The sequence below is a fragment of the Bombina bombina genome, chromosome 1, assembly GCF_027579735.1.
Source record: "Bombina bombina isolate aBomBom1 chromosome 1, aBomBom1.pri, whole genome shotgun sequence".
NCBI lineage: Eukaryota > Metazoa > Chordata > Amphibia > Anura > Bombinatoridae > Bombina > Bombina bombina.
In genome coordinates this window covers 247,853,656-247,869,896 of record NC_069499.1, presented here as the reverse complement: position 1 = coordinate 247,869,896, position 16,241 = coordinate 247,853,656, and the positions used below count along the sequence as shown (strand labels likewise).

The 16,241-nt window shown below is 40.4% G+C and overlaps 1 protein-coding gene across 1 annotated transcript in view; it reads left to right on the top strand.

Moving 5' to 3' along the window:
* Window positions 1-16,241, top strand: part of PLA2G4F (phospholipase A2 group IVF) — a 222,540-nt gene that overhangs the window by 57,932 nt on the left and 148,367 nt on the right. Inside the window, exons 2-3 of the mRNA XM_053697916.1 lie at window positions 7,496-7,568; window positions 7,926-8,062. Of these exons, the coding sequence (XP_053553891.1) occupies window positions 7,496-7,568; window positions 7,926-8,062 (210 nt within the window). The remainder of the gene's footprint in view (window positions 1-7,495; window positions 7,569-7,925; window positions 8,063-16,241) is intronic.

The following is a 16,241-nucleotide window of genomic DNA, read 5'->3' as shown; positions in this document are numbered from 1 at the left end:
AGTTGCAGGCATCGCCAGGGCTTCACGTTATGCGCGGTGACATCACGCGCAATGACGTCACCGCGCAACTTTATTTAACATTTACAATGTTAAATATAGGAGCAGGGGGCATGCTGCTTAGAAGCCGGTATCTCAGGCATCTAAGCAGCTACAGACCCCTAAGACCCACCGTTGGAAAGGTAATCGCCTAACCTTTCCAACAGTGTAAGTCTTGGGGATCTGAAATAAATTTTAAAAAAGTAAAAAAAAAAATATTTTTAAAAATATTAAATATAAAAGCCCTTTAAAAAACCATAGCACCCAGGTGGGAAAGTGCTTAGCACTCAAAGGGTTAAAATGCTTGTGCAATGAGTATATCAAGCTATGCTTCACATGCATGTCCACAGAAAAATGGTAACACTAAAAGCATATGTTTTACTAAAAGCATTCATGGCAATATGTATATTGCAAATATATTTCTATTCAAAGATGTAATTTATCTATGTAAATTTCAATTTTGACTGGAATGTCCTTTAGGTGGAAAAGTGCTATTATATCTTGAAAATACTGGAAACAATCTGCCCATAGTTCAGAAACATATATATATTTTTCAGATAGAAGTAGAGGGCCATATACAATGGGGGGTTGCAGTGTGACTCCCTAAAATACAGTGTTTCACTCAGGTTTACTCAGGTCCATTTATGTGTTGTTGAAAAATAAATTACAAGTGCAAATCCTCAAATCCAAAATTCCAAAATCCAAACTTAATCTGAAATCCAAACTTTTGAATTAATATTTATTTTAAAAATAAAATTGTCAAAAATTACTTTTTTCCCCGCCATCATCTCTGCCTGTGTCTTTGGTTTGATTTTTGTGTTCTAAAATACAAATAGTCTATATTTATTTAAAACAAATATTACCTTTCTGTTTACAGTACTATAGATCTTTCTATAGTACTATGTATACAAAAGTATTAAAAATTATATAAATGACCTTTTAGGTTGCATGTATAAGCTATGCACTAAATAACACTTGTCAACAGCCAGAAACTTTGGGGGTAGATTGCAGCATCCCCTGCTTGTTAAATCTATCCATCCCCTGCTTGTTAAATCTATCCCTGAAGTTTCCGGCTTCCCGGAAAATTAAGTTAAGAAGCAGCGGTCATAAGAAGGCCGCTGCTCCTTAAATAATCCGCCACATCGTCGGCATTTAGCGATGTCGGCCCCTTGGTCTCATCCCCTCCCCATGCTATCCTATTTTACAGATGCAAATATTCCAAAATCAAAACTATTCTGAAATCCAAACCTTTTACGGTCCCAAGCAGTTTGAATAATACATTCCTAGATCTGCATTAAGGATTGATATAAACATATGTGTAATATAAATTTCTCTTGTAAGGTGTATCCAGTCCACGGATCATCCATTACTTGTGGGATATTCTCCTTCCCAACAAGAAGTTGCAAGAGGATCACCCACAGCAGAGCTGTCTATATAGCTCCTCCCCTAACTGCCATATCCAGTCATTCTCTTGCAACTCTCGACAAGCATGGAAGTAGTAAGAGAGAAGTGGTGAAACGTAGTTGTTTTTTTCTTCAATCAAAAGTTTGTTATTTTTAAATGGTACCGAAGTTGTACTATTTTGTCCCAGGCAGAAAATAGAAGAAGAATCTGCCTGTGATCTCTATGATCTTAGCAGGTTGTAACTAAGATCCATTGCTGTTCTCACACATAACTGAAGAGAGAGGTAACTTCAGCTGGGGAATGGCATGCAGGTTATCCTCATATGAGGTATGTGCAGTTAATCATTTTTTCTAGAGATGTAAATGCTAGAAAATGCTGCTGATACCAGATTTATGTAAGGTAAGCCTAAATACAGTGATTTAATAGCGACTGGTATCATGCTTACTTGCAGAGGTAATACTCTTATAGATTTTCAATATAAAGCGTTTGCTGGCAATGCTTAAACGTTTTTATATATGCTTTGGTGATAAAACTTTATTGGGGCCTAGTTTTTTTCCACATGGCTGGCTTAAATTTGCCTAGAAACAGTTTCCTTAGGCTTTCCACTGTTTAGACATGAGTGGGAGGGGCCTAATTTAGCGCTTTAAAAGTAACTTTTACAGACTGAGACATCCAGCTTTCCTCCAGGAGTCCCCTGAATGCTATAGGACCTCTCTAAAGGGCTCTTAGGCTTTCCAAAGTAGTTTGTTTGGGAAGGTAGGGCCACAGCAGAGCTGTGGCAGTTTGTTGTTACTGTTAAAAAACGTCTATTTCGTTTTTTTTATCTGTTTTTTGAACTAAGGGGTTAATCATCCATTTGCAAGTGGGCGCAATGCTCTGTTAGGCTATTATACACACTGTAAAAATTTCGTTTAATTTACTGCTTTTTTTCACTGTTTTTCAAATTCTGACCTTTTTTATTTTTTCTTAAAGGCACAGTACCGTTTTTATTTTTTGCTTGTAAACTTGATTTAAAGTGTTTTCCAAGCTTGCTGGTCTCATTGCTAGTCTGTTTAAACATGTCTGACATAGAGGAAACTCCTTGTTCATTATGTTTAGAAGCCATGGTGGAACCCCCTCTTAGAATGTGTACCAAATGTACTGATTTCACTTTAAGTAATAAAGACCATATTCTGTCTTTAAAAAATGTATCACCAGAGGAATCTGACGAGGGGGAAGTTATGCCGACTAACTCGCCCCACGTGTCAGACCCTTTGACTCCCGCTCAAGGGACTCGCGCTCAAATGGCGCCAAGTACATCTAGTGCGCCCATGGCGTTTACTTTACAAGACATGGCGGCAGTCATGGATAATACACTGTCAGCGGTATTATCCAGACTACCTGGGTTACGAGGAAAGCGAGATAGCTCTGGAGTAAGAAGAAATACAGAGCATACTGACGCTTTGGTAGCTATGTCTGATACTCCCTCACAATATGCAGAAGCTGAGGAAGGAGAGCTTCTTTCTGTGGGTGATGTTTCTGACTCAGGGAAGAGGATTCAACCTGATTCTGATATGTCAACATTTAAATTTAAGCTTGAACACCTCCGCGTATTGCTCAGGGAGGTTTTAGCTGGTCTGAATGACTGTGATACAATTGCAGTGCCAGAAAAATTGTGTAGACTGGATAAATACTAGGCAGTGCCGGTGTGCACTGATGTTTTTCCAATACCTAAAAGGTTTACAGAAATTATTACTAAGGAATGGGATAGACCAGGTGTGCCGTTCTCTCCCCCTCCTATTTTTAAGAAAATGTTTCCGATAGATGCCACCACGCGGGACTTATGGCAGACAGTCCCTAAGGTGGAGGGAGCCGTTTCTACCCTAGCTAAGCGTATTACTATCCCTGTCGAGGACAGTTGTGCTTTCTCAGATCCAATGGATAAAAAGTTAGAGGGTTACCTTAAGAAAATGTTTATTCAACAAGGTTTTATTCTACAGCCCCTTGCATGCATTGCCCCAGTCACTGCTGCTGCGGCCTTCTGGTTTGAGTCTCTGGAAGAGGCTTTACAGGTAGAGACCCCATTGGATGACATACTTGACAAGCTTAGAGCACTTAAGCTAGCCAATTCATTTGTTTCTGATGCCATTGTTCATTTGACTAAACTAACGGCTAAGAATTCCGGTTTTGCTATTCAAGCGCGCAGGGCGCTATGGCTTAAATCATGGTCAGCTGACGTTACTTCAAAGTCTAAGCTGCTTAACATTCCCTTCAAGGGGCAAACCCTATTCGGGCCTGGTTTGAAGGAGATCATTTCTGATATCACTGGAGGAAAAGGTCATGCCCTTCCTCAGGATAGGTCCAAATCAAGAGCCAAACAGACAAATTTTCGTGCCTTTTCGAAACTTCAAGGCGAGTGCGGCATCAACTTCCTCTAATGCAAAACAAGAGGGAACTTTTGCCCAGTCCAAGTTGGTCTGGAGACCTAACCAGACCTGGAACAAAGGCAAGCAGGCCAAAAAGCCTGCTGCTGCCTCTAAGACAGCATGAAGGATCAGCCCCCTATCCGGTAACGGTTCTAGTAGGGGGCAGACTTTCACTCTTCGCCCAGGCTTGGGCTTGATGTCCAGGATCCCTGGGCGTTGGAAATTGTATCCCAGGGATATCTTCTGGACTTCAGAGCTTCCCCTCCAAAAGGGAGATTTCACCTTTCACAATTATCTGCAAACCAGATAAAGAGAGAGGCATTCTTACACTGTGTTCAAGAACTCCTAGTTATGGGAGTGATCCATCCAGTTCCAAAGGAGGAACAAGGACAGGGATTTTACTCAAATCTGTGGTTCCCAAAAAAGATGGAACCTTCAGACCTGTTTAAGATCTCAAGATCTTAAACAAATTCCTCAGAGTCCCATCATTCAAGATGGAGACTATTCGTACCATCCTACCTATGATCCAGGAGGGTCAATACATGACTACAGTGGATTTAAAGGATGCTTATCTTCACATTCCGATACACAAAGATCATCATCGGTTTATCAGGTTTGCCTTCCTGAACAGGCATTTCCAGTTTGTAGCTCGTCCCTTTGGGTTAGCTACAGCCCCAAGAATCTTTACGAAGGTTCTGGGGTCACTTCTGGCGGTCCTAAGACCGCGGGGCATAGCAGTGGCCCCTTATTTAGACGACATTCTGATACAGGCGTCAAATTTCCAAATTGCCAAGTCTCTTACGGACATAGTTCTGGCATTTCTGAGGTCACATGGGTGGAAGGTGAACGAAGAAAAGAGTTCTCTATCCCCTCTCACAAGGGTCTCCTTTCTGGGAACTCTAATAGATTCTGTAGAAATTAGGATTTACCTGACAGAGGACAGGTTATCAAAACTTCTAAATTCCTGCCGTGTTCTTTATTCCACTTCTCGCCCTTCGGTGGCTCAGTGTATGGAAGTAATCGGCTTAATGGTAGCGGCAATGGATATAGTGCCGTTTGCACGCCTACATCTCAGACCGCTGCAACTATGCATGCTCAGTCAGTGGAATGGGGATTACACAGATTTGTCCCCTCTACTAAATCTGGATCAAGAGACCAGGGATTCTCTTCTCTGGTGGCTATCTCGGGTCCATCTGTCCAAAGGTATGACCTTTCGCAGGCCAGATTGGACAATTGTAACGACAGATGCCAGCCTTCTAGGCTGGGGGGCAGTCTGGAACTCCCTGAAGGCTCAGGGATCTTGGACTCAGGAGGAGACACTCCTTCCAATAAACATTCTGGAACTAAGAGCGATATTCAATGCTCTTCAGGCTTGGCCTCAGCTAGCGACAATGAGGTTCATCAGGTTTCAGTCGGACAACATCACGACTGTGGCTTACATCAACCATCAAGGGGGAACAAGGAGTTCCCTAGCGATGTTAGAAGTCTCAAAGATAATTCGCTGGGCAGAGACTCACTCTTGCCACCTTTCAGCTATCCATATCCCAGGTGTGGAGAACTGGGAGGCGGATTTTCTAAGTCGTCAGACTTTTCATCCGGGGGAGTGGGAACTCCATCCGGAGGTGTTTGCACAATTGATTCATCTTTGGGGCAAAGCAGAACTGGATCTCATGGCGTCTGGCCAGAACGCCAAACTTCCTTGTAACGGATCCAGGTCCAGGGATCCCAAGGCGACGCTGATAGATGCTCTAGCAGCACCTTGGTCTTTCAACCTGGCTTATGTGTTTCCACCGTTTCCTCTGCTCCCTCGTCTGATTGCCAAAATCAAGCAGGAGAGAGCATCAGTGATCTTGATAGCGCCTGCGTGGCCACGCAGGACTTGGTTTGCAGATCTGGTGGACATGTCATCCTTTCCACCATGGACTCTGCCGCTGAGACAGGACCTTCTACTTCAGGGTCCTTTCAACCATCCAATTTCTCTGAGACTGACTGCCTGGAGATTGAACACTTGATTTTATCAAAGCGTGGCTTCTCCGAGTCAGTCATTGATACCTTAATTCAGGCACGAAAGCCTGTCACCAGGAAAATCTATCATAAGATTTGGCGTAAATATCTTTATTGGTGTGAATCCAAGGGTTACTCATGGAGTAAAGTCAGGATTCCCAGGATATTATCTTTTCTCCAAGAAGGTTTGGAAAAAGGATTGTCAGCTAGTTCCTTAAAGGGACAGATTTCTGCTCTGTCTATTCTTTTGCACAAGCGTCTGGCGGATGTTCCAGACGTTCAGGCATTTTGTCAGGCTTTAATTAGAATCAAGCCTGTGTTTAAACCTGTTGCTCCACCATGGAGTTTAAATTTGGTTCTTAAAGTTCTTCAAGGGGTTCCGTTTGAACCTCTTCATTCCATAGATATCAAACTTTTATCTTGGAAAGTTCTATTTTTGGTAGCTATTTCCTCGGCTCGTAGAGTTTCCGAGTTATCTGCCTTACAATGTGATTCCCCTTATCTGATTTTCCATGCAGATAAGGTAGTTTTGCGTACCAAACCTGGGTTTTTGCCTAAGGTGGTATCTAATAAGAATATCAATCAGGAGATTGTTGTTCCGTCATTGTGTCCTAATCCTTCTTCAAAGAAGGAACGTCTATTATACAATCTTGACGTGGTTTGTGCTTTAAAGTATTATTTACAAGCTACTAAAGATTTTCGTCAAACATCTGCTTTGTTTGTTGTCTACTCTGGACAGAGGAGAGGCCAAAAGGCTTCGGCAACTTCTCTTTCTTTTTGGCTAAGGAGTATAATACGCTTAGCTTATGAGACTGCTGGCCAGCAGCCTCCTGAAAGGATTAAAGCTCATTCTACTAGAGCTGTGGCTTCCACATGGGCCTTTAAAAATGAGGCTTCTGTTGAACAGATTTGCAAGGCGGCGACTTGGTCTTCGCTTCATACCTTTTCAAAATTCTATAAATTTGATACTTTGGCTTCTTCAGAGGCTATTTTTGGGAGACAGGTTTTACAGGCAGTGGTACCTTCCGTTTAAGTACCTGCCTTGTCCCTCCCTTCATCCGTGTACTTTAGCTTTGGTATTGGTATCCCACAAATAATGGATGATCCGTGGACTGGATACACCTTACAAGAGAAAACATAATTTATGCTTACCTGATAAATTTATTTCTCTTGTGGTGTATCCAGTCCACGGCCCGCCCTGCCATTTTAAGGCAGGTATTTTTTAACTTTAAACTACAGTCACCACTGCACCCTATGGTTTCTCCTTTCTCTTGCTTGTCTTCGGTCGAATGACTGGATATGGCAGTTAGGGGAGGAGCTATATAGACAGCTCTGCTGTGGGTGATCCTCTTGCAACTTCCTGTTGGGAAGGAGAATATCCCACAAGTAATGGATGATCCGTGGACTGGATACACCACAAGAGAAATTAATTTATCAGGTAAGCATAAATTATGTTTTGTCAAGCTGTGTAGTACTTTATACCGTACTTTAGGATGCTGAAGCTATAAATCCAATCACTGAGTGACTGTTTCCTTACATTGGGGTGTGTGATGAGAAGTGTATACAGGAGTGATGAAGCTTTATTGGTAAATGATTAGATTATTAGATATAATGTAACTTATTGAAGGATTTCTTTTTTTTAACAGAGAGAATTTCATCCATACTATAACCTGAGTGTGAAAGTACTGAGAGCCAGGAATATACATGGAGCTGATCTGTGTAAGAGGGGATATTGTTTTCACTTATAGATCATTGAGTGACCTAAATACCAGATTTTCCTCTTGTATCCCTTGTCTAGAGCAATATTGTATTTCATCCTCTAATACACTGATAGTTTTCTTATGTTCTACTTTTATTTTACAAAGTTCTTTCACATCTCTGCATCTTGGATCACTGCCCTCTCTTTATGATCCCTGTTATAGCTGATAATTCTATACCTGCATTCCTGGCATATAATCTTTCACATCAAAACACCCACTAGGATCCAGCTTTGCAACCTTATAAAACTGTACCACTCTTCATTTTCTCTTTATCATGTTGCTGCTCTGACCAATAAACACGGTATCTCTTTTTCAGTATCTGAGGCAGATTGCTTTGTGCAGTTACGGCTCCCCACAGCATCTCCTTCTACTTCCAGGACCAGTGTTGTGTATAATTCCAGTGACCCAGAATGGAATGAAACCTTCCACTATCGAATTTATGGTGCAGTCAAGGTGAGAGCACTGAATGTAAAACAATGCATATTTGAATAGTGAATGGTGTTAACTGAATTCCAAAGTAATTCTTAAAAAATAAACAAACATGCCAGGACACATAACAAAATTCATTTGAAATATTTATTGTAAAAAAATATTTTGGAGGGCTTTTTGCAACTTATCTAAGACCTTCTGAACAAGATTTGGTGCCTATGCAAGATTACAATGCTTCTGATATTGAGGCTATTTGCATGGGACATGATATGCATTTTTTATGGGATCCCTCTGACTTTATTGTTTTAATCAAACATTAGGAATTGAAAATCAGCCATTTACCTCTGACCTGTTGAATATCCTGTTTCTGATTCACTATCACAGCTCATTTTTAAAGAATTTGCTAAGAATTAAAAACAGCTTGTAATTAATTTATGAGAAGATACAATCCCTTTATTACCCATTCCCCAGTTTTGCATTACCAACTTTGTTATATTTATATACTTTTTTTTCTGTGATTACCTTGTATCTAAGCCTTTGCAAACTGCCCTATTACTTCAATTCTTTCGACAGACTTGCATTTAGCCTATGAGTGCCCTCTCATTTGTAACTCCACGGGCTTGGTCACAATGTTATCTGTATGAGACACATGAACTAATAAGAGGGGGGACAGAAAGTGTCTCCTAGTGTAGCCAATAAAAATATTTGCTTGAAGCAAAAGGAAAAAGGAATACTCACAATTTCCAAAGGCAAAGATAATGCCTAGACACGCAAGCTGAGAACTTTCAGTGTCCTAGTGCACTGCACTCTGGTGATGGCTGCTCCTTTCAATAGCCAAAGTGGATCAAGGAATCTGAAAACAAGCAAATAAAAAAAGCGCGCCTCCTAGTGAAGTCTGACAAAGTAGTATTAGCCCAGTAAAGGCTGAGTTCCGATTTGGTACTCACACTTTGTATAGCACATTCAAGTGCTAATATCGCATGCAGGGCTAGTATTGTGGCCCAACTCACTAAACTTCCAGCAGGTAATGCAACCAAGCACTATTCGACAGAGTTCCAATGAATATAAAAAGACTCCAAAATTGATTGGAGGATCAATTTACCAAAAAGTTCTTTGATTCCTCAGACAAGGGTAACCTTTCTGTGTTTCCAGATGGATTCAGTGTCCATGACTCTGTCTTTAACAGACAAGAGACGTCTAAAATTGATTGCAGCTTGTCGAAACCTTCAGTCACAATCATTCCCTTCGGTAGCCTTATGCATATATATTTCTTTCATGTAATTAGCAAGAGTCCATGAGCTAGTGACGTATGGGATATACATTCCTACCAGGAGGGGCAAAGTTTCCCAAACCTCAAAATGCCTATAAATACACCCCTCACCACACCCACAATTCAGTTTTACAAACTTTGCCTCCGATGGAGGTGGTGAAGTAAGTTTGTGCTAGATTCTACGTTGATATGCGCTCCGCAGCAAGTTGGAGCCCGGTTTTCCTCTCAGCGTGCAGTGAATGTCAGAGGGATGTGAGGAGAGTATTGCCTATTTGAATGCAGTGATCTCCTTCTAAGGGGTCTATTTCATAGGTTCTCTGTTATCGGTCGTAGAGATTCATCTCTTACCTCCCTTTTCAGATCGACGATATACTCTTATATATACCATTACCTCTGCTGATTCTCGTTTCAGTACTGGTTTGGCTATCTGCTATATGTAGATGAGTGTCCTGGGGTAAGTAAGTCTTATTTTCTGTGATACTCCAAGCTATGGTTAGGCACTTTGTTTATAAAGTTCTAAATATATGTATTCAAACATTTATTTGCCTTGACTCAGAATGTTCAACTTTCCTTATTTTCAGACAGTCAGTTTCATATTTGGGATAATGCATTTTGATTTGACCATTTTTTCTTACCTTAAAAAATTTGACTTTTTCCCTGTGGGCTGTTAGGCTCGCGGGGGCTGAAAATGCTTCATTTTATTGCGTCATTCTTGGCGCGGACTTTTTTGGCGCAAAAATTCTATTTCCGTTTCCGGCGTCATACGTGTCGCCGGAAGTTGCGTCATTCTTTGACGTTATTTCGCGCCAAAAATGTCGGCGTTCCGGATGTGGCGTCATTTTTGGCGCCAAAAAGCATTTAGGCGCCAAATAATGTGGGCGTCTTATTTGGCGCGAAAAAATATGGGCGTCGCTTTTGTCTCCACATTATTTAAGTCTCATTTTTTATTGCTTCTGGTTGCTAGAAGCTTGTTCTTTGGCATTTTTTCCCATTCCTGAAACTGTCATTTAAGGAATTTGATCAATTTTGCTTTATATGTTGTTTTTTCTCTTACATATTGCAAGATGTCTCACGTTGCATCTGAGCCAGAAGATACTACAGGAAAATCGCTGTCAAGTGCTGAATCTACCAAAGCTAAGTGTATCTGCTGTAAACTTTTGGTAGCTATTTCTCCAGCTGTTGTTTGTATTGATTGTCATGACAAACTTGTTAAAGCAGATAATATTTCCTTTAGTAAAGTACCATTGCCTGTTGCAGTTCCCTCAACATCTAAGGTGCAGAATGTTCCTGATAATATAAGATATTTTGTTTCTGAATCCATAAAGAAGGCTATGTCTGTTATTTCTCCTTCTAGTAAACGTAAAAAATCTTTTAAAACTTCTCTCCCTACAGATGAATTTTTAAATGAACATCATCATTCTGATTCTGATGACTCCTCTGGTTCAGAGGATTCTGTCTCTGAGGTTGATGCTGATAAATCTTCATATTTATTTAAAATGGAATTTATTCGTTCTTTACTTAAAGAAGTTCTAATTGCTTTAGAAATAGAGGATTCTGGTCCTCTTGATACTAATTCTAAACGTTTAGATAAGGTATTTAAAGCTCCTGTGGTTATTCCAGAAGTTTTTCCTGTTCCTAATGCTATTTCTGCAGTAATTTCCAAAGAATGGGATAAATTGGGTAATTCATTTACTCCTTCTAAACGTTTTAAGCATTTATATCCTGTGCCGTCTGACAGATTAGAATTTTGGGACAAAATCCCTAAAGTTGATGGGGCTATTTCTACCCTTGCTAAACGTACTACTATTCCTACGTCAGATGGTACTTCGTTTAAGGATCCTCTAGATAGGAAAATTGAGTCCTTTCTAAGAAAAGCTTATCTGTGTTCAGGTAATCTTCTTAGACCTGCTATATCTTTGGCTGATGTTGCTGCAGCTTCAACTTTTTGGTTGGAAACTTTAGCGCAACAAGTAACACATCGTGATTCTCATGACATTATTATTCTTCTTCAGCATGCTAATAATTTTATCTGTGATGCCATTTTTGATATTATCAGAGTTGATGTCAGGTTTATGTCTCTAGCTATTTTAGCTAGAAGAGCTTTATGGCTTAAAACTTGGAATGCTGATATGGCTTCTAAATCAACTTTACTTTCTATTTCTTTCCAGGGTAACAAATTATTTGGTTCTCAGTTGGATTCCATCATTTCAACTGTTACTGGTGGGAAAGGAACTTTTTTACCACAGGATAAAAAATCTAAAGGTAAAAGCAGAGCTAATAATCGTTTTCGTTCCTTTCGTTTCAACAAAGAACAAAAGCCTGATCCTTCATCCTCAGGAGCAGTTTCAGTTTGGAAACCATCTCCAGTCTGGAATAAATCCAAGCCAGCTAGAAAGGCAAAGCCTGCTTCTAAGTCCACATGAAGGTGCGGCCCTCATTCCAGCTCAGCTGGTAGGGGGCAGGTTACTTTTTTCAAGGAAATTTGGATCAATTCTGTTCACAATCTTTGGATTCAGAACATTGTTTCAGAAGGGTACAGAATTGGTTTCAAGATAAGACCTCCTGCAAAGAGATTTTTTCTTTCCCGTGTCCCAGTAAATCCAGTAAAAGCTCAAGCATTTCTGAAATGTGTTTCAGATCTAGAGTTGACTGGAGTAATTATGCCAGTTCCAGTTCAGGAACAGGGGATGGGGTTTTATTCAAATCTCTTCATTGTACCAAAGAAGGAGAATTCCTTCAGACCAGTTCTGGATCTAAAAATATTGAATCGTTATGTAAGGATACCAACGTTCAAAATGGTAACTATAAGGACTATCTTGCCTTTTGTTCTGCAAGGGAATTATATGTCCACAATAGATTTACAGGATGCATATCTGCATATTCCGATTCATCCAGATCATTTTCAGTTCCTGAGATTCTCTTTTCTGGACAAGCATTACCAGTTTGTGGCTCTGCCGTTTGGCCTAGCTACAGCTCCAAGAATTTTTACAAAGGTTCTCGGTGCCCTTCTGTCTGTAATCAGAGAACAGGGTATTGTGGTATTTCCTTATTTGGACGATATCTTGGTACTTGCTCAGTCTTTACATTTAGCAGAATCTCATACGAATCGACTTGTGTTGTTTCTTCAAGATCATGGTTGGAGGATCAATTTACCAAAAAGTTCTTTGATTCCTCAGACAAGGGTAACCTTTCTGGGTTTCCAGATGGATTCAGTGTCCATGACTCTGTCTTTAACAGACAAGAGACGTCTAAAATTGATTGCAGCTTGTCGAAACCTTCAGTCACAATCATTCCCTTCGGTAGCCTTATGCATGGAAATTCTAGGTCTTATGACTGCTGCATCGGACGCGATCCCCTTTGCTCGTTTTCACATGCGACCTCTTCAGCTCTGTATGCTGAAGCAATGGTGCAAGGATTACACGAAGATATCTCAAACAATATCTTTAAAACCGATTGTTCGGCACTCTCTAACATGGTGGACAGATCACCATCGTTTAATTCAGGGGGCTTCTTTTGTGCTTCCGACCTGGACTGTAATTTCAACAGATGCAAGTCTCACGGGTTGGGGAGCTGTGTGGGGATCTCTGACGGCACAGGGAGTTTGGGAATCTCAGGAGGTGAGATTACCTATCAATATCTTGGAACTCCGTGCAATTTTCAGAGCTCTTCAGTTTTGGCCTCTTCTGAAGAGAGAATCGTTCATTTGTTTTCAGACAGACAATGTCACAACTGTGGCATACATCAATCATCAAGGAGGGACTCACAGTCCTCTGGCTATGAAAGAAGTATCTCGAATTTTGGTTTGGGCGGAATCCAGCTCCTGTCTAATCTCTGCGGTTCATATCCCAGGTGTAGACAATTGGGAAGCGGATTATCTAAGTCGCCAAACGTTGCATCCGGGCGAATGGTCTCTTCACCCAGAGGTATTTCTTCAGATTGTTCAAATGTGGGAATTTCCAGAAATAGATCTGATGGCGTCCCATCTAAACAAGAAACTTCCCAGGTATCTGTCCAGATCCCGGGATCCTCAGGCGGAGGCAGTGGATGCATTATCACTTCCTTGGAAGTATCATCCTGCCTATATCTTTCCGCCTCTAGTTCTTCTTCCAAGAGTGATCTCCAAGATTCTGAAGGAATGCTCGTTTGTTCTGCTGGTAGCTCCAGCATGGCCTCACAGGTTTTGGTATGCGGATCTTGTCCGGATGGCCTCTTGCCAACCGTGGACTCTTCCGTTAAGACCAGACCTTCTGTCACAAGGTCCTTTTTTCCATCAGGATCTGAAATCCTTAAATTTAAAGGTATGGAGATTGAACGCTTGATTCTTGGTCAAAGAGGTTTCTCTGACTCCGTGATTAATACTATGTTACAGGCTCGTAAATCTGTATCTCGAGAGATATATTATAGAGTCTGGAAGACTTATATTTCTTGGTGTCTTTCTCATCATTTTTCTTGGCATTCTTTTAGAATACCGAGAATTTTACAGTTTCTTCAGGATGGTTTAGATAAGGGTTTGTCCGCAAGTTCTTTGAAAGGACAAATCTCTGCTCTTTCTGTTCTTTTTCAAAGAAAGATTGCTATTCTTCCTGATATTCATTGTTTTGTACAAGCTTTGGTTCGTATAAAACCTGTCATTAAGTCAATTTCTCCTCCTTGGAGTTTGAATTTGGTTCTGGGAGCTCTTCAAGCTCCTCCGTTTGAACCTATGCATTCATTGGACATTAAATTACTTTCTTGGAAAGTTTTGTTCCTTTTGGCCATCTCTTCTGCCAGAAGAGTTTCTGAATTATCTGCTCTTTCTTGTGAGTCTCCTTTTCCGATTTTTCATCAGGATAAGGCGGTGTTGCGAACTTCTTTTGAATTTTTACCTAAAGTTGTGAATTCCAACAACATTAGTAGAGAAATTGTGGTTCCTTCATTATGTCCTAATCCTAAGAATTCTAAGGAGAAATCGTTGCATTCTTTGGATGTTGTTAGAGCTTTGAAATATTATGTTGAAGCTACGAAATCTTTCCGTAAGACTTCTAGTCTATTTGTTATCTTTTCCGGTTCTAGAAAAGGCCAGAAAGCTTCTGCCATTTCTTTGGCATCTTGGTTGAAATCTTTAATTCATCTTGCCTATGTTGAGTCGGGTAAAATTCCGCCTCAGAGAATTACAGCTCATTCTACTAGGTCAGTATCTACTTCCTGGGCGTTTAGGAATGAAGCTTCGGTTGACCAGATCTGCAAAGCAGCAACTTGGTCCTCTTTGCATACTTTTACTAAATTCTACCATTTTGATGTATTTTCTTCTTCTGAAGCAGTTTTTGGTAGAAAAGTACTTCAGGCAGCGGTTTCAGTTTGAATCTTCTGCTTATGTTTTTCGTTAAACTTTATTTTGGGTGTGGATTATTTTCAGCAGGAATTGGCTGTCTTTATTTTATCCCTCCCTCTCTAGTGACTCTTGTGTGGAAAGATCCACATCTTGGGTAGTCATTATCCCATACGTCACTAGCTCATGGACTCTTGCTAATTACATGAAAGAAAACATAATTTATGTAAGAACTTACCTGATAAATTCATTTCTTTCATATTAGCAAGAGTCCATGAGGCCCGCCCTTTTTTTGTGGTGGTTATGATTTTGTATAAAGCACAATTATTCCAATTCCTTATTTTATATGCTTTCGCACTTTTTTATCACCCCACTTCTTGGCTATTCGTTAAACTGAATTGTGGGTGTGGTGAGGGGTGTATTTATAGGCATTTTGAGGTTTGGGAAACTTTGCCCCTCCTGGTAGGAATGTATATCCCATACGTCACTAGCTCATGGACTCTTGCTAATATGAAAGAAATGAATTTATCAGGTAAGTTCTTACATAAATTATGTTATTTATTTGCATGAACATAAAAATTATTACAATATAAAATCAATAATAAAACTATAGCACATATACAGCAACGTGTTTCTCTGCATCTACTGTGCCATTTCCTCAGGCATCGGACTCCAACTTAGTTGGTAGTTACAGATGAAGAATCTGTCTGAGGGATTTCCTTTGTTACAACCCCAGTGTGTAGAGATCACCACAGATTCCAGCAGCAAAGGCTAGGGAGCAGTGTGTGAGCATTGCTATCTTCATGTAAATTAGAGTCAAAGGGAATCTAGGCTTCCAGCAAATATTCTATAGCCGAAGGCAGTATTTCGAACACTAGAGTCTTTTCAACACATTCTTCAATGTTGCCCAGTGAAAGTGTTTTCATACAAAATAACAGTTTCATATATCAAGTTCCAAGGAGGGATGCAGAGTCCTAGGAGGTTTGTATGCAGTAGCTCCAATATTTCAGTGAGCCCAAAAGATCTACCTTTTCTAACTGCAGTTCGTCTTCCAAGTCCTCAGAATGTTATGACAGACTTCTTAAGCAAAAGGTAGATTTTGTTTACAGAACGGCAATTAAACAACAATGTTTTTCTTCAGCTCTTCTGGAAGACCAGTCTTTGACTAGACTTTGATCTTATGGCCAGCAATCACAATTATCAAATCAGACCGTTTTTCAGCAGGTAAACCTCCCAGTTTGTTCTGGGGTAGATGTTTTCATTCAGACATGGAATTTTCAGCTGGCTTATGTGTATTCACCAATAGATATCATGAAGGAAAAGGGATTGTTTATTCTGATGGCTACATACTGGCCACAAAGGCCTTGGTTCCCTCTCCTGCTACATATGGCTGTTCAACCTCCTTTGATTCTTCCAGATATTCTCAGCCAAGCTTCAGTCCTTCATCTCCTCACAATCATCATCTGACAGCATGGATGTTGAATGGTCGTGGTTCAGCAGGATGAATACTCCACCTTCCGTGATTTTGTACTCTTCTGCAGCCCAGAAAATTATCTACATCAAGGACCTATTATAAAGTATGGAATATTTTCTCAACCTGAATGATGAAGCAATTTTCAGTGGAT